Source organism: Phragmites australis, chromosome 15, assembly GCF_958298935.1.
Source record: "Phragmites australis chromosome 15, lpPhrAust1.1, whole genome shotgun sequence".
In the NCBI taxonomy this organism is placed as follows: domain Eukaryota; kingdom Viridiplantae; phylum Streptophyta; class Magnoliopsida; order Poales; family Poaceae; genus Phragmites; species Phragmites australis.
This window is the reverse complement of record NC_084935.1, coordinates 24,842,822-24,868,227: the sequence shown is the minus strand read 5'-3', so window position 1 is coordinate 24,868,227 and position 25,406 is coordinate 24,842,822. Positions and strand designations below refer to the sequence as shown.

General features: G+C 41.2%; 1 protein-coding gene across 1 annotated transcript; it reads right to left on the bottom strand.

Annotated features, from left to right (window-relative positions):
- Positions 1–17,527: 17,527 nt before the first annotated feature.
- On the bottom strand, positions 17,528–25,067 carry LOC133892376 (coatomer subunit gamma-2). The gene is made up of 18 exons (XM_062333108.1): positions 24,780–25,067; positions 24,485–24,582; positions 24,308–24,358; positions 23,762–23,875; positions 23,476–23,676; positions 23,274–23,375; positions 22,977–23,084; positions 22,677–22,907; positions 21,413–21,663; positions 21,147–21,318; positions 20,568–20,723; positions 20,421–20,471; positions 20,022–20,162; positions 19,742–19,942; positions 19,511–19,642; positions 19,254–19,427; positions 18,315–18,554; positions 17,528–17,946 (listed from the first exon to the last, which is right to left on the bottom strand). The coding sequence occupies exons 1-18, from the start codon at positions 24,826–24,828 to the stop codon at positions 17,752–17,754; spliced, it is 2,667 nt and encodes an 888-aa protein (XP_062189092.1). The 5' UTR covers positions 24,829–25,067; the 3' UTR covers positions 17,528–17,751.
- Between the last annotated feature and the right edge of the window lie 339 nt (positions 25,068–25,406).

Here is a 25,406-nt window from a genome sequence, read left to right as displayed (position 1 = left end):
CTGCGAGAAGGAGCACATAAAGTTACGTACTGTGCTTTCACTGCTGCAATTGAAGGCAAGCAACGGGTGGTCTGATACAAGCTTCATAGAGTTGTTACTGTTCTTAAAGAAATTACTTCCAAAGGAAAATGTACTGCCAGAAAACACGTACCAGGCCAAGCAGGTTGTGTGCCCATTGGGGTTGGAAGTACAGAAAATACATGCATGTCCAAATGATTGCATGTTGTATCGCGGAGAGCATACAGACATGCAAGCGTGTCTCGTCTGTGGTGCAGCACAGTACAAGCGTGACGGTGATGATATCGATGGTGAAGGAAAGAAGAAAAGGCATCCCGTGAAAGTGATGTGGTATTTTCCTATAGTCCTCCGTTTGGAGCATTTATTCGCGATGCGATGGCACACCGATGAGTGCAAGGATGATGGAATGCTGAGACACCTCGTTGATTCTACGTAGTGAAGAAACATCGATAGGAAATACAAGAAGCCATTTGCAGAAGATGTGCGGAATATAAGATTTGGGTTGAGTACGAATGGGATGAATCCATTCGGCAACATGAGCAGTAGTCATAGCACTTGGCATGTGACTCTATGTATCTACAACTTTTCTCCTTAGTTGTGTATGAAGCAGAATTACATTATGATGCCGGTGTTGATACCAGGGCCGAGACAACCCGGCAACGATATCGATGTCTACCTGAAACCATTAATGAAAGATCTTGTAATACTGTGGAACGATGGTGTGCAGGTATGGGATGCATACAAACGAGAGAACTTTACCCTACGCGCAATGCTGTTCGTAACAATCTAAGATTAGCCAGCCCTTGGCAACCTATCAAGCCAGATTGTCAAAGGCTATTGTGCATGTGTGCATTGCTTGGATGAAACAGAGAGCTTGTGGCTGAAGAACAGTCAAAAAATGGTGTACCTAGGTCATCGTAAATTTCTTCACAAGGATCACCCGTACCGCAGCAACAGGAGAGCTTTTGATGGGAAAGTTGAGACCTGATCACCTCCTAAGCATCGCACTGAGAGACAGGTATATGAGATGGTAAATGGACTTAGGGTTATCCTTGGAAAGGGACGTAGGAGTACACCGGTTCCAAAATGTAATCTTAGAGCTCTTATGTTCAAAAAGAAATATGTCTTTTATGACTTAGCATATTGGCCGAATTTGGTGGTTCGACACGCAATCGATATCATGCACATTGAGAAGAACGTGTGTGATAGCTTGATTGGTACGTTACTAGACATACCTAGCAAAACAAAGGATACACTCCAACCACGGAAGGACCTAAAATGTTTGAAACTCAGACATGATCTACATCCCGAAGATATGGAAGAAGGCAACAAATATCTTGGCCCTGCGAGCTACAATCTGAGCAAGGCGGAGAAAATTGCAATGTGCAAGTGCTTACATAGAATCAAAGTTCCATCCGATTACTCCACCAACATAAAGAGACTAGTAAACATGAAAGACTTGAAATTAACTGGCATGAAGTCTCATGATTATCATGTGATGATGACACAGATACTTCCAATTGCAATTAGAGGTATTCTGCCGCCGAAGGTCTGAAACCCAATCATAAAGTTGTGTTCATTCTTCAATGCGATATCACAGAAGGCCATCGATCCGACTAAGCTAGATAAGCTGCAGGAAGACATGGTTGAGACTCTATCCTAGCTTGAGGCGTTGTTCCCTCCATCATTTTTTGATATCATGGTGCATCTCATTGTTCACATTGTGAAAGAGATACGGATTCTTGACCCTGTGTTTCTGCATCAGATGTACCCTTTCGAGAGGTTTATGGGAGTTCTTAAGAAATATATTCGTAACCAAAATCGGCTGGAAGGCTGCATGGCCGAGGGCTAGGGAACCGAGGAGGTCATTGATTTCTGCATCGACTACATGAATCTCAAATCGATTGGTGTGTCTGTATCTCGCCATGAGGGGAGGCTACAGGGGAAAGGGACAATAGATGCCAACGCATTCCGCACTAATGACCCCGTTTCATTCACACAAGCACATTTTGCAGTTCTGCAACAATCAGTTGTAGTGGACCCATATATTGAAGAACACCAGAAGATGCTACGCACCAGAAACCTAGGGAAGTCCGATGTTTGGATCGCGTGAGAGCACAGAGATCATTTTAGCGCTTGGTTACGCAGACAGGTTATGCATAAGCAGTAGAGTGTGCTCAGTTGAATGTGTTGGCTCACGTACCGTCTACTACAATCCTCACATTCCAAGGATATAAAATGAATGGCTATACATTTTATACGAGAGCTCAAGATAATAAGAGCTCCAACCAAAATAGCGGTGTCTGTATACATGCCTATGACTGCAATGTAAATAGGGAGACCTATTACAGATTCATAGAGGAGATCTGGGAGCTCGACTATGAAGTGTTAAAGGTTCCTCTTTTCCGGTACCAATGGGTCAGACTCCCAGGGGGTGTGAAGATCGACAAGTACGGTATGACTACAGTGGACCAAAAACTCGTTGGATACATAGAAGAACCATTTATACTTGCGAATGATGTTATGCAGATCTTCTGTGTTAAGGACCCGGACCCGGCTAACAAGGAGGAGCGCCACGTGGTTCTTCAAGAAAAAAAAAAGGATTGCTGGAGTGGAGAATATTGTTGATGAGGAAGACTACAATAAATTCGACGCGCTACCTCCTTTCGGAGAGGACGTCGACCTAGGTCCCATGGAAGACACCGACAAACCTCCCTATGTATGTCGTGATCATAATGAAGGGCGAATAGTTAAGACAAAATAGCTAAATTGTATTAATTACTATGTATGAATTTGTTTTAGATGTAATTATACCTCACTTTTGTTATGTAAGATTCAATTTGTAGTGTATGGTGGAAGATATATTTATTATTGACCATATTAATTTTTTATTTTAGGTATATACAAAAATTAATTTTGGTATATAGCAAGTTCAAATTTAAATAAATATGTATTAGGTCTGCTAGGTCAACTTAATGTTAATAAATATAGATAGTACAAACTCAATCAAAATCACCTGAGTAGCGCGGCGGTTTGTTCAGTCTTACTTGGTGTAGGGCTTGTGTTCGAGTCTCTGCGCGCGCGTGAAGCTAAAACATATTTTTTGCACCCCGCGGTACCAGCAATGAAAGGAGTTTCACTACTGGTGGACATATTGGGCTGGCAGTGAAACTACTTTCACTGCCGGTGTACTTATTGAGTCGGCAGTGAAAGTAGTTTCATTGCCGGTTGTCCTAGTGAGCTGGTAGTGAAGGTACCATTTCATTGCCGGTGGTCATATTGAGCCGGTAGTAAAAATCCTCACCTATAAAATAGCTCGACGTCCTGCGCCCTTTGACACTTAAAATTTTTCCCTGTTCCCTGTGCCGTCCGCTGAAACGCCTCCCGACGCCGAGGAGCCCACGCCGCCAGAGGTCCATGAGCCCGTGCTCACTGTCCGTGTCCTCCTCCTCGATGTCGTCGTCCTCCTCCCCGTCGCCGTCGCTGTCCTCCTACCCGATGCCATTCCCGTCATCCTCGACACTGTCATCCTCCTCCCTGCCACTGTCGCCGTCCTCCTCCCCGGCGCCATTCTTGTCCTCCTCGACATCGTTCCCTGTCCTCCTCGACGCCGTCGCCCTCCTCCTCGACGCCGACCCCATTCTCAATCCCCAACACCGCCTTCCTCGGAGTCGCCTGCCTCTACGCTGCCGCCCCATCCCTGAGGCCGCGTTCCTCCACGCGGCCGTCCTTGTCGTTGTTGTCCCCAAGCTCCAATACATCATCGCAGTGAGTACTCCACCGCCCGCCGTCTCCCTCCACCTCCTAGACGATGTTTGTGGTTGCTGCGAAGTGATAGGTACTGTGAGGTTAATGGTTGATTTGGTAATTGAGCTTTGGTTTCACCACTGGGTGGTTTAGTCAATTGAAATTGAGCCGAGTGAGCTCGGTTCTAGTGTTTAGAACTTTGGTGCTCAGGCAATCGATTGGTGGTGGTGCTGTGTTGGAGATGCTTATTGACTGTATTGATTTTGCCTTTAGCCGAATTGCACTGTGAGTATTCAGTTTTCTCCTCCCTTTCATTTCTGCTCTCTGGACGGCTTGGTGATATGCTCTGTGATGATCAAATGGAACATTGAGGTTGGGCTAGATGTCTAAGTGCAATAGGTGTTAAATCTGTTTGTTCTCTGTTGTTGGATCGATACAGATTGCCCTGATAGTAGTGGTGCATTCCATTGTTCAGTCCCTGTGCTTATTGTTGGTAGTCTGTACATTGCTAGTTAGGCTTGATTCCTAGACTAGGAGCTACTGTATTTGTTGATTCAATTAATCTTGTTTTGATTGAATTCTGGAAGAGCAGGAAAACCTTTGGTACTGCTATGATATTTTACTACTCGGTTAGTGTTGTTTCTCAAAGAGTAATCCTCTCCCTATCAGCTTTTATGTCCAGCAGCATTGTCCAGGAAGAAAGCTTAATTTCAGAGAATATTTTTTTCAGTTTTACATCTAGTTGTGATCTTAGCTTCTAGCCTAGCTTGTGATGTGTCAAATGGACAATTAGGGAGCAAGATATCGTAGTCCTGTGGCCAATTGTTATATTTATCTGAGAGCAATTTTATTCAATCATCCATATGTTGTTCAGTTCATTATCTTGCTTGATGGGAGATGGTTTTGCTCTGTACTTATGGCACTTACGTGTATGTTCATGTCCAGTGTATATGAACTACTTTGTTTCTTGATTTTTATATTTGAGTGGTCCTCAAGCATATTTTGTAGTCGCAAATGATGAAAGGAGAAAACTATTTAACATACATATGACTACAAAGCTCGACTGGGATGGTTATTATATATGCACCTTGCACGTCTTTTCACTATCCAAGTCGAGCTTGCAGTCGTATATAATTATCTCCATAATCTGATGCTGATCAATCAAATAATAGACTCTTTGTTGGATAGTGGTGGCATATAATAGTGGTGACTGATTTTTGTTTTTGTTTGTTGCTTTTCTTCTTACACCCTAGTGTATAAATATTGATGCTATGCTTATTTTCGTAGTAATCAATGCACCCTAATGTATAGATGTTGATGCTATGCTTATTTTTTATATCATGCTCTATACAGAGAAGCAAACATTTCTTTTGAAATACAATAAAATAGTGGTGATGATGATATGGCTCGAGGCCATATTTCTTTATTACTTCTAGGACTTTAGTACTGATTTCGTGGGTTCGGAGAGGAAGCATTCTTCTCAAGTCAGCATTTATGTGACAGTCCTACTAGTTCAGAGAGCATCTTCTCTTAAGACGAGCTGAACGTCCTATCTGAGGTTGGCCTAAATAGTTTTATTTTAGTAAAAGAAAATTGTTTAGGTCAACCTCAGATAGGACGTCCAACTCGTCTTGAGAGAAGCTGCTCTCTGAACTAGTAGGACTAGCATATAAATGCAGACTTGCGAAGAATGGTTTCTCTCTGAACATGTAATCAATATAGAAGTCCTAATAAGGCCATTTACTAGAGCCACTGAGCCTAATAGTTTTTTGCAAGAATATTCTTTGGTGTTAGGGTGGTTTGTAGTATCTCATTTTTGAATATTCTCTAAAAGAATAATGTGTCAATTGTCAGTACCCTTATGTCTGTTTTGCTACGTTAGATGTGACTTCTTTTGTTAAATGTGGTTATAACGTACTCAATTACAATATTGTATGTGTATGCATTCTATCTATCGACTCTTTCATGGTTATCTCACTCTTTCGACAGCCTCTCTCCCTCCCTCATCGGCTTTATCTCTACCTCCCTCCTTTCTCAGCTCTCTATATGTATACTACTCAACCGCTCGTCGTCATCGTATGCAGAACTTCCAGGAAGGAATGACACCACCAACCACTGATCCGGCCCATATGCCAGAAGGAGATGTAGTACCGCCGTCAAACATTGAAGAAGGTAGCCTGAGCCACTACCTCAACCTAGAACAAATAGGCGCCTGTGGAGTCGATGAGGTAATTCATAATTAGATGAATGGATCTCTTCTACATATTATCGTATAGGTTCCCAATAGTTTTTTCGCATCTGCGCAGATGCTTGATGCGACGGAGGGTCACGACAATGAGCAATCCCAGGCACGGCATTGTGTCCGAGGTCCCTCGAAGATGCCTACCGGGCGATTTGTGATCACGGAGGTCTCTCCAACAGGGGAGCCAACTGCACCTGAGAGAGTTCTAGGGCCATACAAGTCAGTTTGTGGGATTTCTGTTAAGGATCACGTGCCCATCAGCTACAAATTGTGGACTGGCGAACGAGGTGATCCGCATGTGGTTCCTGATTTGATCAAGAACGACATCTTGTGGCCCAAGATATTAGAGAAGTTCGACTTCCCTAAAGGGACACATATGGAAGTAGTTAAGCGTAAGACACTAATGATCATGGGCCTTTCATTTAAGAACTGGAATGGCACACTGAATAGAACATATGTGCAGAAAGGTACAACACCAGATTTCCGCAAGTGGTCGCAACTGGAAGATCATTGGCAAGCCTTTGTGGAGTACAAGTCATCGGAAGAAGCACAGAGGTTGAGTGCGGTGAACAAAGCGAACTCAAAGAAGAACATCTACCCCTACAAAGTCGGCAGCCGTGGGTATGTGAGGAAAGAACAACAGTGGCAACAGCATCTAGATCAACTACGAGAGAGAGGTGTCACGCTTGAGACGGAGGGCTGGAGCGATCGATCGACGCGCTTCCTTCTTGGGAGGGGTGCTTCTTACTCGTCTGATGGAAGTTTATGCTTTAAGACCTCTAAAGACCAGGAAGTGACACAAACACTTGTAAAAAAGCTTGTGAAAGCCCACGAGCAGTCTGCACAAGGCTCTTTCAAGCCAGACAGGGATAGGGACGAGCTCACTTTGGCCCTAGTAAATAAGGAGGACGGTGGTCGCACACGAGGTGTTGGGGTGATTGGTTGGAAATATGGATTTCTAAGCGAAGTCGATAGTTACAAGAGACGAAAGAGATCCAAAGCAGAGCGAGATGCAAAACGAGAGGCAGAACAAGCTAGGATGATGGAAATGCTTGAACAAGCGCTAAAAAATAAGAGGGAACATACAGAAGAAAAAATAGCACAAGCAGTAGCACAAGCCCTCATGCGTGAATGAGGCACCATTGTGAGCGAACAGGAACGGCCGTCAACGTCTCCTGAGTTTGTGTGCTCTAGCCTCAGTGGTCGTTGGAGTAGCTGTGCGTCCTAGAGAGTTCCGAGAGCTGACCCTATCACTTATCTCGTGGACCTCATCACAGCACGAACACCGTGTGAACTACACATTGGTGCTAGAAACATTACCATCAAGGTGGCTTTCAGCGTGGCTTATCCCCGTGGCTCCCATAAACATTTGCAAGGACGTCCAGTACCGGAGGGCTACGCCGCGGTCGAAGTAGATGAGGCAGTTGACCAATACCTCCATGTTGAGGTGGACTACCCTGCAGAGGAGGGGGCAAACACTATAGGAGAGGACAAGCACACATTCATCACATGAAAGAAGGTCTACATAGTATTTCCAGCAGGGACAGCTTCCGAGATTCTACTCTCCACTACACCCCGGGTCGTCGTTGCCTCAAAGATCTCCCTCTCCTCAGCAATCTCCCAAAAGAAGTCTACCTCCTCAGCCATCGCTTCGAAGAAGTCCATCGCTCAAGAAACCAGCACCATCAAGAAGCCAACCATCCGCTCAGAAAACAAGATCAGGTTCTGCAACATCTAAGCAGACGACATCATCTAAAAAGTCGGTGGCATCTAAGAAATTGGCGGAACCAAATGATGTCTATTCACTCATTGCTGAGGAAACAAAAAAAGGTTGTGGACGCCAGTGTCACATCTCATTTCCATCCTCCACCAGCTCCACCGAAGTCTGTTGTGCCTGAAGATGCCTTGATTTTTTTCATGAAAATGACCAAAGCTAAACAGACGGGGTCGGCTTCAAGTAAGCTGCCGACTGACTATGAACACATCAGCAAGATGCAGGCCAAGAGCAAACCAGGCCCAATCATTAAGGATGCTCCAAGCATTGTGGACTTCCTAACTTCTTCTAGATTAACAGCAGAAAAACTAGCACAACTTACTATAGGAGCAAATATATCAAAGTCGGATGTTATATGGCCGTTTGAGTTGGGCAAACCTTTGGTCAAACCAGATATAAAAAGAAACCTTACAACTCAAATGCGTCGATTACATCAATGGTACTTGGAGCAGTCCAGGCAGGGTTTTCAGGCGTTCCCCGTAAGATACAAAGAAGAATATTTCCTCAACGGGGATGACTTCTTCTAATTGGAATTCTTGCACTTGTATGAACTGTACAAGGAAGATGCCCTCGATGTGGCTATAGTCAGAGCATGGACTCTGTAAGTGACTTATGCGTATTATTTCACGTTATATGATCTTGCACCTTGTAATTGCATAGCTAACTTCTCTCTTTCATAGAATAGAGATCCAAGCATACGAACAAGACTTAGATAAGAAAGTAGGATCCATCGATCCTAGCCTTGTGAACCAGAAACTTGTAATGAAAAATCCAGACTTCGCCAAGGCCTACTTATTGAAGTGTCTGCTTCACCACCAATACAAGAAATTCATACTCTTACCCTACAGCTATGAGTACGTGTTTGCGTGCAAGGGCGTCCTCATTTTATGGGCAACTTGATTCTAGTATTAATTTGCTATTGTGACATATTCTGCAGTTTTCATTGGATCCTTTTTGTCATCCACCCAGACTTGAGCAAGATCATTATGTTGGACTCAGCAAAGAGAGATCAGACGACTTACCAACACCTCATCGACATGCTAAACAGGTTAAGTCGATCATTTAATCTTCTTGACAATTACATCTAAGTTTAATTGGTATTCATATTCACGTATAGGGTGTACACAAGATACCGCAAGAAGAGTGTTATCCACTTCCCAACAGGAAGGAGTACGCTGTAACCGACTTTTCGGTACACAATACATATTCATGTCTTGCATTTCCTACTAAATAAAAATGGTCAATTCATTCTACTGACGAATCCTTTCCTCTTGAAGTGTATGAGGTAGTCACCTGGCAACAATCTCTGCGCATTTTATGTTCTTACTTTCATGCACGCATTCAGCCTGGACGGAGACGCTGTTAGGTTCAATGACCTTGAGGTATGAAATAACATATCGACGCCTTCTTTTCAATTTCTACACGTGTTCAAGGACTAATTCTTTCGATTCTTCAAACGCATAGCTCCAAACTACGCACAAGTGTGTTACAACCTGCTGAAATACATGCCCTTCAAGAACAAATGGCCGGGTTCTTATTGGAACATGTTATCAACCCAAATGGCGAGTTTCATGAACTGATCATGCCATACACGCGTGCGAGACCTTCAGATGATACCTTACCTTCAAGCAGAGAGTATGTGACAAGGAGGAAGGCTACCAAGAGGCTTGACAACATATTCTATTTCCGCAATTCACATAATATTAATGAACGACATTACCTATTCTACGATATGCCACCGGTGTGTCAATGACATATGGGACCATGTCCCACTTGTCATCCTCACAATGGATGGCATATCGTAGAACCAACACTTATTCAGTTGTAAATCGTAGATTTTTTCATTTATTAATAAATGATATAAATTACTATGTATGATGCGAAGTTGGTATCGTCGGACGACTCTTGGACACAATGGCCTTCCAATGATGATGCGAAGGAGGAGCAAGAAGCGGCATCTCGTAAACGTGCCCAAGAGGAGGAGGATGAGAGGCTGGCCCACGAGCTGTGCACTACGGAGGAGCAAGAAGCAGTGTCCTGTAAACATACCCAGGAGGAGGAGGACGAGAGGGTGGTCCGTCAGTGTGCTGCGGAGGAGGCCGAAGGCTCAAAACCTAGAGGCGTTCAGGCGTCAGACTTCGATGTCTTTGACACGCCGGCGAGCCTGGAGCATAGGTGACGTTGCGGTTGATCTGACTTTGCCAGGTCCTCTTCTCCACCACCATCGGCCCCCTGACATCCCCGGATGTACTCATGCCATCAATCATCAGTGCGGGGACGTGGTCCTCATCGCGGGAGAGGTAGAGGGATACTTTTCAGGGGGTGACTTGTAATATTGTGTGTTTGTCGATGCCTGACTTGTAATATGTGGTCATTACTATGTATTAATGAAGGTATTTTTATTATTGATTTACAGTAAATATATGTATCATTGTATGCATGTATTGAGAGAGAGACGGAGAGATTGAGGAGAGAGAGAGAGAGTACAGAGAGGACAGAGAGGAGGACTGTGGAGGGGGGAGAGGAAAAACATTGCCGGCTCAAACCTTCGGCCGGCAGTGATTTCAACAAATCACTGCCGGCCGAAGGATACAGCCGGCAGTGATGCCAGAGAATCACTGCCGGCTGAATCCTTCAGTCGGCAGTTATAACCCTCTTCACTGTCGGTCCATTGAGCCGACAATGATAGTCCTGGACTATCACTGCCCGTTGCCCACTGCCAGCTCCAAACGGCAGTGAAGGGCGTTTTGGAGCCGACAGTGAATGGGTTTTCTGTAGTAGTGATTGCATTTACCGTTGCACTGTTTCGATGAACAGTACCATAGACAAACAGTACCCACCAGGTCTTCTTCTGGTTCTCTTTCCTCTATTCGGACAGTGAGGCTCCTATGCTCCAAAATTCACAAACTTTTTTCTATGCGTCTTACAATTTATGATGGATCTATTTTAAAAATATCCACCTCAATATCCCGTGTGGGATTCAAAATAAAAACTACAAAGAAAACTACTTTTAGAACTTCTTGCAATTCTTAAGCCCTAAAAAAATTTCCATAAATATGAAAAAATTCACTAATATTCCTCTCATGCGCTGTAATAATTTCTAAAATTATTTTCAACACTAGGTAACTTGGTGAAAAAATATGTTCCTTTACGATGGTCCATTTATATGCATTTTTACCATTTCAATATTGTATCCATATTACATAACATATTATATATATATATATATATATATATATATATATATATATATATATATATTACATATTACCATATATAATTGTAACTGTATGTATATAAATTGTAATATATATATATATATATATATATATATATATATATATATGTTATAGTAATATGTATACAACATACATATATGTTACAATATTACATATTACTAATAATTACGTATGTACGCATAGTACATGATCGCACAATTTGTACCATATAGATACATGATACTATATTGTTAGTATATGGTACATGATTACATATGTATACAACATATAAATACATATATGGTATATACTACACATGGATACATATTATATAATATATATATATATATATATGGTACCATTATCCATATATAATATATATGGTATATGATTACACGTTGATACATACATGTAATTACATATATGTATATGTTATATAATATGTATCCATGTATGTATCCTTGTGTACTTATATACTATATATGTAATTATATGGTATAACATATATGTATGTAAGGGAGATAAGACTCATCCCTAGCCATGCTCGAAAGTTGGACCGTCGTAGCGGAAGTTTTACGTGGTGGTGAACAGATTATTTCCTTCTTTTCTGGCAAAATATCATGATGACGTTTGGAAACTAAGCGCATTTGTTGGTGTAGTGTGCCAGCTCTCCTGTATTACGTACCAACAGCCCTACGGTGCATTGGAAGAGATTCCAAATAGAAAATGTGATGGGACCCTGGCACAAAAGTTCATAGATCCAAGTAGTACTCCAAACCGCCGCGGTGGCTAGTTAGAGAATCGCCGAGTCCGCTTAGGCTTTCTTCTGTAACATGTGCTTGGGAATAGAAACTTATTCTTTTGTTAGTAAAAAATAAAAAGAATGTACATGAAATCGGTGGGACTTCTTAGGAACTCGATACCGAGGAAATAACGACAACCTAACATGCTTAGTACTACTCGCTTCCTCCTCTGGCTAGGGTAGGATGACTTAGTCACTAATCAGAGAGCTTAACTGGGTCAGCCTTAGGTCTGGTGTGAGTGGGAGGCGTCGTAGCCTCTGAGCACTCAGGGACGCAATAAGGAACCTTTATCACATCCCACGAGGTCGTAACTTAGAACATCGTCCCCACATGAAGAAGTTGCTTTGGCACACGCACAATATGTTGTTATTAGCTCTTGTTATATTGTATTCATCTAGCCCCGACTAGTTATTTGGGAAAAAAAAACTCGGATAAACAGTCAAAGATAATAAGATAAAAATAACCGATCGGCCATTGTGAATCAGTTGGTCGGGGTAAGAGAAAATAATTGAATGCTCATACTTCCCCTCTGATCATAGAAACTTGTGTTGTCCAGGCTTATTCGGGTGCGTATCATAGGTAATGGTACTCGGATTGCAGCTTACCACCGGTGTACTCGTTTTATGTGGGCCAGACATTTAGTTTAGGGAAGACAAAAAAGAACACAAAAGGATTCAAGCGACCTTACAGGAAATATTAACATTCATTAGTGTAAACTTACTCTTAGTACTTACAGATAAAACTTTTGGAGTTGGTCAATATTCCAAAAATTATCGAAGACTCATATATCCTCCATTGCTAAGAGACCCAGGGCGAGTAGGCTCGACCACCGTGCAAAGATCCTCCCACTTCAGAGATAGCTTGTTGCCATTATGTTAGCTTTGAACAAGTCATAGAACCAGGTTCCCGATTCAAAGGATATTTCACGAATGCTCTGGTCATGGTAGCGCCGGAGAACTTGCTTGTATCATGCTGATCTTATCAGCACTTGTGTCATTTTTTCTTCATAAACATTGAGGTTGTCCTAGCTTAAAACTTTACCATATAGTTTGTAATAAATAACTTGATAGATTTGTTAGATTTGTAGTAATTTAAACGCTTTTTGCATTTGACGGGAATACTTCGTGCTGGATGCATTCGACAGCATATCACGATCTCCTTACTGACTTCTTCCTTCGATTCGTTTGGGACATGGTAGTCAATAGTCGGAGCGCTTATTATGACCAAACTTAGGTCCACTTGAGTGGGAGGCGTTGTAGCCCTTGGTCACTCGTGGAACGTGATAAGGAGCCTTTTCGCAACTCGAGTTCACAATGTAACAATCCTTCCCTCCTCGTTAGAGTTTTCTTTCACAGGGTACACAATATATCATTTTTGGTTTCCAGCACTTAGTACTTGTTAAGCCCTCGACTGTCTGTTTAGAAAAATTTTCCAGGTAGGTAGTCTAAATAGAAAATACAATAGAGAGAAAAGAGCTCATATTGCCTTTGGATTGAGAAAAGCTTTTCACCACCTCGAGTGTGTGTTTGGGATGAGGAACCCGAGAAGCGGCTTATCCCATTGTCGGGCATGAGGATGCACAGAAAGACAAGGCGGGAAAAGAATTCGAGCGAGTTCCTAGGTAATATGATCTTTATTATTACGAATGTACTCTTAGTACTTACGTTTGGGACTTACAGAGATTATTGAGACCCACGAGCTATTGTAGACCCAAAATCTTAAACCCCAAACGACATAGACTAGATTAAGCCGATAAGCAGTGACCTTTATTACTTCGAGGGTAGCATAGGCTTTGTTACATGGGTTCCGAACTAGTCATGGAACCTAGCCCTGGGTTTCTAGGTTTGCGTCTTGAGGCACCATGGTAGCGGTTATGACTGAGGCTTCTTGTTCATCTTGGTCCTCAAGCTCTTGGGTTCTTTGCTTAGTTGGTGTCGAGATGTCATGTAGATATTCCTCTTATCGCAACGGAGACTTGCCTTAGGGCAACCTCAAATAGTAATGACCCCTTCGGGTCCCGAGATCTTCACGCATTGGTAAGTGTAACGTGTGGCTGGCATGAACTTGGCAAGAGTAGATCTTCCCAAGATGGTGTTATATGTCGTCTCGAAATCGACCATGTCGAACAGAATCTTTTTTGTCTGAAAGTTGTCACGCTTCCTGAAGGTAATGGTTAGCAATATCTAGCCGATGCGAGTGGCCGAAGATCCAGCATTATACCGTGGAAGGCTTGCGTAACCGGCTTGATGGCAGATCCATCATGGATTTTTCATCGGATTGCTCCGGATAGGTGTCTCGACAATCCATGTTGTCAGAAATTGCAGGGGGGATCTCAGCTTATGGTGAATAGGGTATTCATGGCTGTCTTGGCAGTTGGGTGGTTCAAACTCGATGTCGTAATCCTTGGCGCATGGATCCATAAAGCGACTTACCTCGTCGCTTGAATTGTCGCCAGAAAGTTCATCATCGAAATCCACCTGATCACCGGCTCATCAGGAAGCGGGGTGAAGTTGTCGTAGAACCTCTCATCCAAAAAACTGATTCTTAGCGAAGGCTTGGGTGACACCGATGACATGTTCTATGTAGATTCTTCAACACCTATTATCATAGTCCTCACGAATGGTGCCAGCTTTTGACGATTAGTGAACCACCGATTTATCAAACTTATTGAACAATTGGGGGATGCTTTGAGTAAACGAATTACAAAGGGAACAAATATAGGTTTTTAGATAGGTTCGAGCCTCCATGAGGATAATAACCTTACGCCATATTTGTTTTGTATTGATCTGAGCCTCTTACAAAGGGGTATAGCTAGTCTAGATGGATTTAAACCTAGTCGGTGACTTCCTCGTTTGCTTCTTTTGACTTGTTTGGGCTTTGTGTCACTTGTCTTAGCCTTCCCCCGTAGGGTCCCTTAGCTTCGTATATATATGGCGGTGTCATAATTCCTCTAGACTCCTACTTTCTATTCTTGAAGATAAACCTTCCTGTTTACTGGGTGCTTTAGGTACCTACAAATAATTTTCTTTTATCTAGGGATCCCTTTCTTGAAGATAAAGATATGCCTCAAGAATTATAGAAAACCTTGAGATACCCGGATATAGTAATTATCCAGTATTCATCGTCATGATATGTCACCACGTCTCCGAGCCTAGTGAGCTTTTTCTTTTTGCTTTTGATTTATTTCTATTTTGATGTTATATACTTTATATATTGCATAATAATTAGTTTTCTAGTAAAAAATAATTAGAAAAAATAGGATACAATTTTAAAATAGTTTTAATTATGTTTAATGTTTTATATAGTTTAATAATCAAAATAAATTCATATAAATTACAAAAATCCTAAAAATTTCTAGAAAATCATTGATGGCTCTGAAAAATTCTAAAAGAAATTCTAATCACATAGATTCACATGTAGTTATTCTTTTTGTCCTATTTTAATCTTCTGGAAACCGGAACTTGTCGAGCGTAGCTCTGATTTGATCTGTTCTTTCACCAAAATTTCCAGAAAAACCTAATCTTTTGTGTGATGATTATTGTTGTGTAATATTTGGTTCTTTTTGGATCTTCATGATTATTTTTTGCCTTTTTCTGTTGTTCTTGAGTAGACGCTAATATTCTGGAGGAGCTAGAAGGACTTTGGGATCAAGACTTTGAAGACCCAATTGAGTATTGTGAAGGCAAGTTGTGTTCCCATATTGATCCTAATTTTTAAAATATTTTTTTTTACAAACATGTATACTAATAATATTGCTGGGAAATCTAAGTTAGGTTTTACCCTAGTTTTCCTTTAACATCCTTGTCGCTATGGTTTTGGTTTTCGTTATGGAAGGGTAGATCATGGTTAGCCTTGCTTTGGGATGGTGATAGTAATAATAGCTCAATTGAATATGATAATGGTCCTATGAAACTGTGATAAAAGGTGATTATCTATTTTTTGTAGCAACATAGAATTAGGATTTGAGTAAGTGGTTCGATGAGACCGGTACAGGTTGTACAGTTGGATTCGTGGAGCAATCTTTCCAAGTGGCTCACATTCCGCTTTCTCCTGTAACAGTACAACCACAAGCCTGGTATAGAACGGACCTAGCCAATTAATTTACTTTACTCTCAGTATTATGTAGACCATTTGGTTGTATGGAACGGAAGGGCATACTTCCAGGATTTTTATAAGGTGCAAGAGGGGGCTTCCATTATTGAGGTGTATTCATATGGCAGTGAAATCTTAGCGATATTAACATGTTGAGAGGAGCTTTGTAAAGTCTTTGCAATGGATTCCTAGCACACACCTTGGAAGTGTGTAAGAGTTCGTCGACCAACGGATGCTCGACAAATATGGATGATATATACAATCTTTGCAGAGTATAAAATTGGTTAATCAGTTGTGCTCACGGTTACGAATGGTAAGAAAAACTTCATATGATTAGAACTAACAGTTTGGTTGGTTTGATCAATCATGATGGTGGGAACTATGATTGATGTGTTATTTAACCTTGGGGGTGGAAACCATGATTAAGGTGTTGGAAGGTTGATTAAGTCAAGATGGTTAGAATCTTGATGTGTTTATTTATTTACTATTATTCACTTAATCATTTACTTGATTTTCAATTGTTTTAAAATAAATGTTGTTTATGCAAAAGAACCATATTGTTATATTACTGTTTAAGCATTCATATGAATATTATTTTCTCACAACTTACTGAGTGCAATATCTACTCACACTTGCTATCACAAGACAAACTCATTTGGAGAAGGCATTGGAGAGTTCATGGAGGATAGGTCATTCTGAGGTGTTTTCTACGTCGATTTACCCGTAGAGTCATCGTGAAGAATAGAGTCTACTTAGTTTCGCTGTAGTTTTATTTGGATCTTGGCTCTTGAATGTTACTTTTCTAAGATGATTAAGTTGGATATTATAATGATTATCATCTCTAAAATTACTATATGTTAAAATTGATTCCTGAGCTTAGCATCTAGATGAGATTTGTTATTTTCTTAGACTGGTCTCAGACATATGCATTGCAAGAAGACCAAACAATCTACATGACTGTGTGGAGACTGGTTGCACAGTTTTCCCAAGAAAGTGCAAGGCTTGGTGGTGGTAGGGGTGCTGCAGTGATTTGGGCCATCTGGAAAATTAAAAATGATGCGTGTTTTAGAAATAAGCTACCAATAGATCCTTCGGTGGTGGTTTTTCTGTTTCTTCATGGTTCGAATATTGGGTTTTGCTGCGGAAAAAAGAAGGCGAAGGTTGCTAAACGAAGGGGCGAGGAGAATCAAGCAGGTGGCGCAAGATGCATATAATAGAGCACATGGGTGCATATAATAGAGCACATGGATGGGCACCAGTGCGGTGATGTTTTGGAAGGAGTTGTCTAGCTGAATATGTGTTGCAAGCTTATTGATTGCAGTCTGCATAGGGTGGTGTGGGATGATGCTGTGTGAGTTTAACAGTAGAATATGGGCACCAATATGGAATTTTTGATAGGTTGTTTTTCACTTCTGAACTTACTGTTTATAGGTTTTAATATGGAAATCGGAAAGGGGAGTTCCCTTTCTGTTTTGTTAAAAAAAATGAAATTATGGGTTGAGAGGCTAACCTTGCCTGACCTATATCTACTCCATCTAATCTGCAACTGTGCAATCGGCTTCCTCATACGAAGTACAAAATCACTCGGTTTTGTTGCATCACATGATTATCACAAAAGGGCAATGCGCTCAGATTTACCGACAAACTTCACTTCAATATTATTACATAAACTAGTAGAGCCAAATCAATAAAAAATTGTTTTTGTTGTGTTGAGGTAAGAATGGCGGTGCAACAAAAGTTGGATCCGACGAAAAGACCAAGCTTACATATAGTACAGTTAATTAAATCCCCTCAAGCTTTCGGCAGTACGAAAGCCAAAACAAAAAAAGACAAAAAGAAGAGTTCTAATGCCCGTGTTTAGCCATTTGCGACAATCTCGTGGATCTTGTCACTGATCTCCGGGTCGTCTGATCTGACTGCTAGCTTCATGGCCACCTCCTTTGGTCCACTAATTCCAAATGACAGTCTCACTAAGACTTTCACATTGCCAATGAACACGCCGGAGAGCAGACAAGTGTGAGACCTTGAATTGTTTGGAACCACATCAGTTCCCTAAAAAGCGAAGGCAAAAATAATCAAGTGTTAGATTATTGTCAACTATGGTGAATACAAGGTGGGCAGGTTCCTTTTAACACTAGAAACTATCAGAATTTGTTGGAAGTTAAAAGTTGTTGGACTTTAGAGAGAAAATAAAGTAAAATGGAAAGTAAGAAAGATTGGAACGGGAACCATCCAGTTACTGGCTGCAGCACAGGTCAGGAAAAAAATTCACAAAAAAAATATTTTAAAACCATGGAAGAATGCTGATAAGGTACAAAGTACAAACCACTATCAAACTATTCAGGAAATAATTATGTATCAGCATTTTAATATATGACCATGGTATTCATTCCGTAGAGAATCAAAACAAAGAAACTAACCTCGCAAGGCTGCATGCCAAGGATGCCTATAACAGCACTAACAGCCTCAGCCAAGCTCTCCCGGGCTCCAAGCCCGTACTCATCAACCCGCTCGCTTTCTGGATCCATGCTTTCCCAAGCATTTCGGAAGTTGGAAACTCCCACTTTCAACATATAATCAGCAGAAGCAATTTCGAGGTCTTCAAGTTGGTACTCATCCTCAACACCATCATCCTCAGCGTCACCTGTGGATGGATCAACCTGAAAGACAGCACAAATTCAGTAAAACCATACATTACCGTATACCGCAACACATTGGAATTGTGTGGAAACAGTTCATAAATTCTCTGTATATATTAAGTGTATGTATGACATATAATTATCTTATTTAGGGTAAATCCAAAGGCAGATGTATCCAGTGTAGAGCATTTGCAAGCATGCCCAAGTATCAAACTGAATTTCATTTGAGCCTCAAAGGGATTCCTCATTATTCCAGAAAGAGCCTAGAAAGATCCTAACAAACTTGTGTGCACAGACTAAAACAATATGAAAAACAGAAGCATTCCAAGTTCAGAATGTTATTTAGGTCAAAGTAACCCTAAGGTTGGAACAAAGCAACATCATATTACGATAGCTGAAAGAGCATACATGGCTAATAAAGTGAACACAAAAATGATAACAAGCAGAACTGACTAGGGGCCTATTTGGCTAGATATAGGCTTTGCCAGCTTGGCCTAATCGATAAGAAAGTTCCAGCAGAATAATAAGGTTGAAAAGTCAATCAAAAGGGCTCCCTTAATAAAAATATCGACAATTGCAAAGCACTGATTTCTGAAGTAGATGTTGTGTCAAGAATGTCTTCATTTCATCAGGGACACTGATCCTCACAAAAAATGTTCAGGAAAAGATCTTGAAGAGATGAATGCAACAAGAAAGAGCAGCAGTGTTGCAAATACATACCTCCTTAACAATGAATTTCAGTATATTAGAGAACTTGCCAGTGGCAGGGACACCTTCTGGCTTTTCAAAAGCCACGAAGGTCTGTCCAGGGGAATCATAAGGTAAAGAGCTTAAAGACTTGGATCCAACTTCTGAAAATTCATCAGCCTCAGAAGCATCAACAAAAACGACCACCTGAAATAGAAGAGTTAAAAGAAGTTATGAATCATAAAATACAAGGCATGAATACAATTATACATATGAAAGAAGTTACTTACCTCTTCAAGCAACTGTTCAGGAATTGTATTGGTACAGTTGTATTGCAGCACAATGTGTCCATAAAAAATATGCTTAACAACATTGACTGAATATTCAGTCTCGGCTTCAGTCAATTCTACAGGTGCTGATGACTGGAATGAAGGATGAAAAGTTATGACACAAGAAATGTGATTATCAGCAGGTAGGTACATATGCTAGTCTCCCATAAAAAGAAAAAAAAATATACCAACCTTAAAGAGTTTTCCAAAACCAGCAAATTCAGGAATGGATGAAAGAAGCTTTTCATACGATGCATCAACAGTAGGAACAGGGCCACTGACAGCAGACAGCGGACCTGTTAGTTTCTTGCCTGTGGCCTTTTTCTCAGCAAGGGGTTGTGATTTTGTCTCCTTCGGAACAGATGAAATATCAAAAGGTACATCCGAAGGTTCCTGTCCACATGTTATGAGAATCTAAGGCACCAACGTAATAGACTAAAATCATACTGATATTAAAATGACGGAGACATACATAATTCCGCAGGTTGGTCTCCAGGTTTACTAGTGGAACATCAAGGGAACCAAAGAGAAACTCATTCACATCCTTCTCAGTCTCACCAACTGTAGCTTCCCCACCTAACAATTTGAGGTAAAGGGTCGCTCTGTCACGCACCTAAAAAGGGGAAACAATAGCATATCAAATGTCAGATAACAGACTTCTAATCAGGAATGAAGAATCTAACAAGGCCATTAATCTAAATGGAACAGTTTGTTTAATAAATCACAATTAATATTTTCATTGACGAAGTTGCCTATGCACGAGGAAGAAGAAAGCAATAAATGAGCAAGGCACGCAGCGGGAAGTGTCATTGAATTATACAAAACAGGGCATAAGATATAAGTATCTTCATGGGTGAAATTATCCACCAACCTCGTCATCGCCATCAAACAGGCAACGCCTCAGAAGGACGAATATGCGAGGCTGCATAAAAAGATTGTAAGTGCAATGGAACTTTTAAAAAATAGTAAACACAATACAAAGCAAGGGAATTTTAAATATAAAAATATGTGAAAGTACCTTGAGTGAGTCAATCAGCGCGCCGAACTTTGCCAATGTGCTTACTGCACTAGCTCGAACTGTAGCATTTTCAAGTATCACCCTATTATATATATAACGAATGTATTTACTTGGATCTGATGTCTTTGGGCCTTCATTTCCCAAAAAGTGAAGTATCTGTTGCAAGATTTGAAAGAAAAGCAATTTAATTATAATTTAGCAATTTACATATAGTTCAGGGTATGCAAGTATACCATTTCTACACCCCCTTAAAGGAAAAAGGGTTACCCACAATTTTTTTTTTCTGGTCCACAATGATCAGTATCAGAGTTAATATAGGTAAATATAATATGCATTCGTCAGCTACAGTTTTCAATTTGATTAGGCTATTCTCTGTTTCTTCAGAAGCAAAAATAACCATCTTTAGACAGCAGAAAGTACACAATGATACAAGGATTAATCTCTGTCCCTTCAGAAGCATAAATTAACCATCTCCAAACAGCAGAAGGAACATAACTAGACAACAAGGAATTTACACCAATATATTACAGCTATTAGTTTCCAAAATACATGCCTACAGAATGTTGACTTGGTGATTACCTGAGTGGACAAATAGGTGAACTCACAGTCTTCTATGAATTCACATAAGTGAAATAACCCACTTTCCTTTGCATCAGGAATGTCTCTAATGAGAATTATAATTGAATCAACAATAGCTTTCTTGTATTCGAATCCACCCTCTTCCCGTAGGATGTTACTCAAAAAGTTCATCCTGGACAGCATAAATGGGAGTTAAAGCTCTCTTGAAAAGCTACTTCAGGATATCTAACAAGAATGTGTATAAGAACATATACTACTCTACATACAGTGAGCGGTATTTCAGGGGGAACTTCAAGCACAAGGATCGTATTGCTTCTACCACAACAATCTTGAATTCATCAGCTATGTCTGACATAAAGTTTGTCATTTGTTTCATTAAACGATCAACACTTGACTCATTGCCTGTCTTCAGCAGTGTTGTAATTGCAAGGGTTGCAATGCTCCTGTTCTGATCAGAGATTAAGCTCTCCATGTCTATGTTACAATTCGTGACGGCCAAAGGATGAGCTGATGCAACCTGTACAATAATTATCAAATGAACACTCAGTCAAAATCAGTGAACCAACAAAGAATCCTGCCAAGAATACTACAATCACTCAGTTTCATAATATCAATAAAAGACTGTTAATGCCAGCCACCTAATTGGGGTACATAAAAATTGTACTGCAAACTATTTCAGCTTTCGAGATGGGCACATGAATTTTCCACTACAAGACCAATTTTGCAGGAAAATGTTGTTTTAGTTACAATAAAAAAATAGAAGCTTATTGGTCTCAAAACAAAAAAAAGGAAAGGGAAAGATACATCTGGACTCTGAATGTCACACTCTTATTGGCTATTGCTTTCAACAAGGCAATCAATATGTCACTGGAAAAAGATAGCAGCTTCAAAACTTGTCAAAATCAAGATGTCATTCTGACATGTCTGCTCTTACACCAAGCAAAAGACATCAATTCAGTCAAGTAACCAAAAGACGTGACTTTGTCCTAATCAAGGATCAGCTATTATGGATCTCAATGTATTCATAAACCAAGGTAGAACCATGAATTCAATGAAATAGTCCTTGAAGCAAGGCATGATGCACTTGTAACTTGTAAATGCAATAAGTCAACATCAATCAAGGAGATAGTAGTTCTATTTTCCAACTATATCATATTCCTAGTGGAAGAATTTAAAGCAAACACAAACTAAAAGTCATGGTAAATAAATTATCAATGTGTATTAACTGTTGTTCACTTGTTCTTCAGGACTCTATCAAGTTTTAAACTTTAGGGCTTAGCTGCTTAGGTTATCCATTCAGAAAAAAAAAAATGCAAACTTCATCTCAAGCCAAAATAAGTATTAATACATGACAGATGAGGACAATAGCGCTACGTCATTGTAGTTCTGCGATGAAAAACAAAACCAGACATCCAAATGCCATCAATTCACATAGGTAACTACTACACGATCAAAGTTCTACACAGATGAGATGAGCATAATATCAAGAATAGTTGATGTATCAAATAAAAATCTCATGAACAAGCCTACCTTATTAAGCGTGCGAACAGCAGCAAATCTGAGAACAGGTTTGGATGAACTTAAGAACAACTGCAGCACAGTGATTGCAGGAGTAAGCTCACGGCTTGTGACGCCATTTAGTTCAGTTATTGCTCTAGCAGCCTCAAGTATGACCATTTCTGCTTTGTTCCGGAGACAGGACTCCAGGAAATCAAAGAAAGGACGATCTCCACCTTGGTTCACACCAGACTCTCGAATGACCTTTGGATGACACATGTTTCAGATATCTGTGATTTATCTATATAAATCTTGCAGAATCATAAAACATACCTGGCTAGTGTATCGAATAAGTAGACACTGCGCCAGAGGTGAGCGGACTGAACCCCTGGTCAAACTAGTGACAAGCTTGCTGACAGCCAAGCGGTCATTTTGTCTAATCTGAAATGTCAAAAACATGAGAATACAACTTTTTCCAAATGCCATTCAATGGAAGAATCACGAGAAACTTAGTATAGCATTCTTTCAAGTGATAAACAAAAATAGTAAGTGTTTTCCAGTAGTTTGATTCATTTGAGGATATTCCAGAGATGCATCCTACTTAAAAGAAGCACGACATGTTGAACTCACTTGGTGAAGAAGAGCAAGAGCATGAAACTGAACAAGAGCAGCTCTTGACTGCACAGCCTCCTGAACCTCATTGCTCCATCTTTTCACAACTTCCGGGCTTGTCTGACCACAATAAAAACATGTTGATAAATATTTATAGGGATCTAAAGACGCCAATAACATGCAGTCTAATAAGATCACAAACTAAAACTGCAGCACACACCTGAAGAAGGTAGATGCCACTAACAAGGGCCGCACTGGCAACAACAGGATTCTTGTCAACAATGGCTTGCTTCAAATACCTCTCAATTTGGGTGAGAAGAGTTGAGTCGATGATACGGCAAAGAACTCTTATTGCATTTGCACGGTACATATCAGTTTTGCTATTCATGTCCTTCATCAAAGAGCTGGTCACTATGATAACCTACACCAAATGAATCACAAACGGAATCATTCCCACACTCCACAGAATGAGTAGAAATACAAAGTAGCAACCAATATGCGCCAACCTCATCTGCTGAAGGAGAGAGTTCCTTGATCATGAGGTACACCATCCTCCTAAGCCCTGCATCCTTGGACTGAAACAACTTGGTCGTTGCGAAGAAGACCTCAGTGGCCTCCACCTACAAAATTTTTTAGACTCCTGTAAGGATCAAAGAGCACGTCCTGTACTAGAGCACATTCAACACTTCCCAATAATACTGAGTAAAATTGCACAGCGCCCACATGTGATGTTATGTACTCTCAGATCCCCATTGTACTTTGAGTGTTTGAAACATGCACAGCTTAAGGTCTGTACCCTGCACAACAAGCTTACGAACCCCTCCCCTAAATTATTTAGGTAAGCAGGTGTTGAACCTAATTTTGAAAGTACCAACTTCTTTGAAACTACAGATGTCAAAAACTTTATGTAAAAATGCAATATGTAAAGAGTACATGCACTTCAGATCATTTATCAATGCACATGAGCAAAGTCAACATCTAGGACCAGCAATTTGAATCCACAAGAACAGCTGAACCATGATCGAGGGGAGATGAGGCATATGCTACTGTACCTTGGTGAAGGTGTCGCCCTGGTTGAGCAGGTACAGTAGTTTGGTGATAACCTGTAGACACAGACAGAAAGCATCAGAAATCACACGACGTTAACGCATAACAACGGACGCTCCGTGGCGTGTAGAGATAATATCGCGAGACTGGGGGAGGTCGATGAAATGCGATTGTGCAGGCACCTGGCAGCATCGCCGCGCGTCGAGCTGGGGGTCATGGAAGACGCGGGCCTCCTGCAGGACGGCGCCCTTCTCGATGCCGAGGAACGGCGAATAGTACTCTGCACCAGCAATCAAGCAAGCGATCAATCAACCAATCGAAATGGCTATGGGCGCAGCGATCCGGATCGGATCGCGCCAGATCTAGGGCTCGGCGGGCGCAGATCTGAGCACGCACGCACAGAGCCCCGACGCACACACGCACGCAACACGGAGAGGGAGGAGAGGGGGAGGAGTTGAGGAGTTGACGCGCGCGCACCTTCCTCGTCGAGGTCGTCGTCCTTCTTCACGACGAGAGGCTGCGCCATGGCCGCGGGTTGGGGGACGCGCGCGTGGGATGGCGCCCGAGCCGGCGGGGCCAGGGCGGGAGGCGCGGGGAGGGGAGCGAGGGCTTCCCGCGAGCGGGGGCCTCGCTGGATCGGGAGGAGTGAGGAGGGGAGAGGGAAGGAGGAGGAGGAAGCGCGGGGCTTACAGGAGTGGAGAGGCGGGCGGCATGGATCTGAATCTGGAAGACGGCCAGGGGTAGGCACTAGGCAGGCGTTGAGGCGTGCTTCCTTCGGACGTAATTCTCAACCGTAGCAAATGCTCCCTGCAAAAAGTAATAATGTAATAATTACTTTGTTTCAAAAAGTTTTGTGTAATAATGCAGAATATAAAACCGTATTTTGTTTCAAAAAGTAATAATGTAATAATATATCATATCGAACTTAAAATTCGTTTAAAATCCAGCTTCTTTTATATTTTTATTCTCGTTTTGTGTAAAAAAATTAACCTAAATATGCTATATTTAAAGTGTGAATGTTTATAAGCTTACACAACCTATCTAAACTATCAAGATGATACTAAACCTACCGCACCGAAATATTTGGGTCATTCGGGTCGAAAT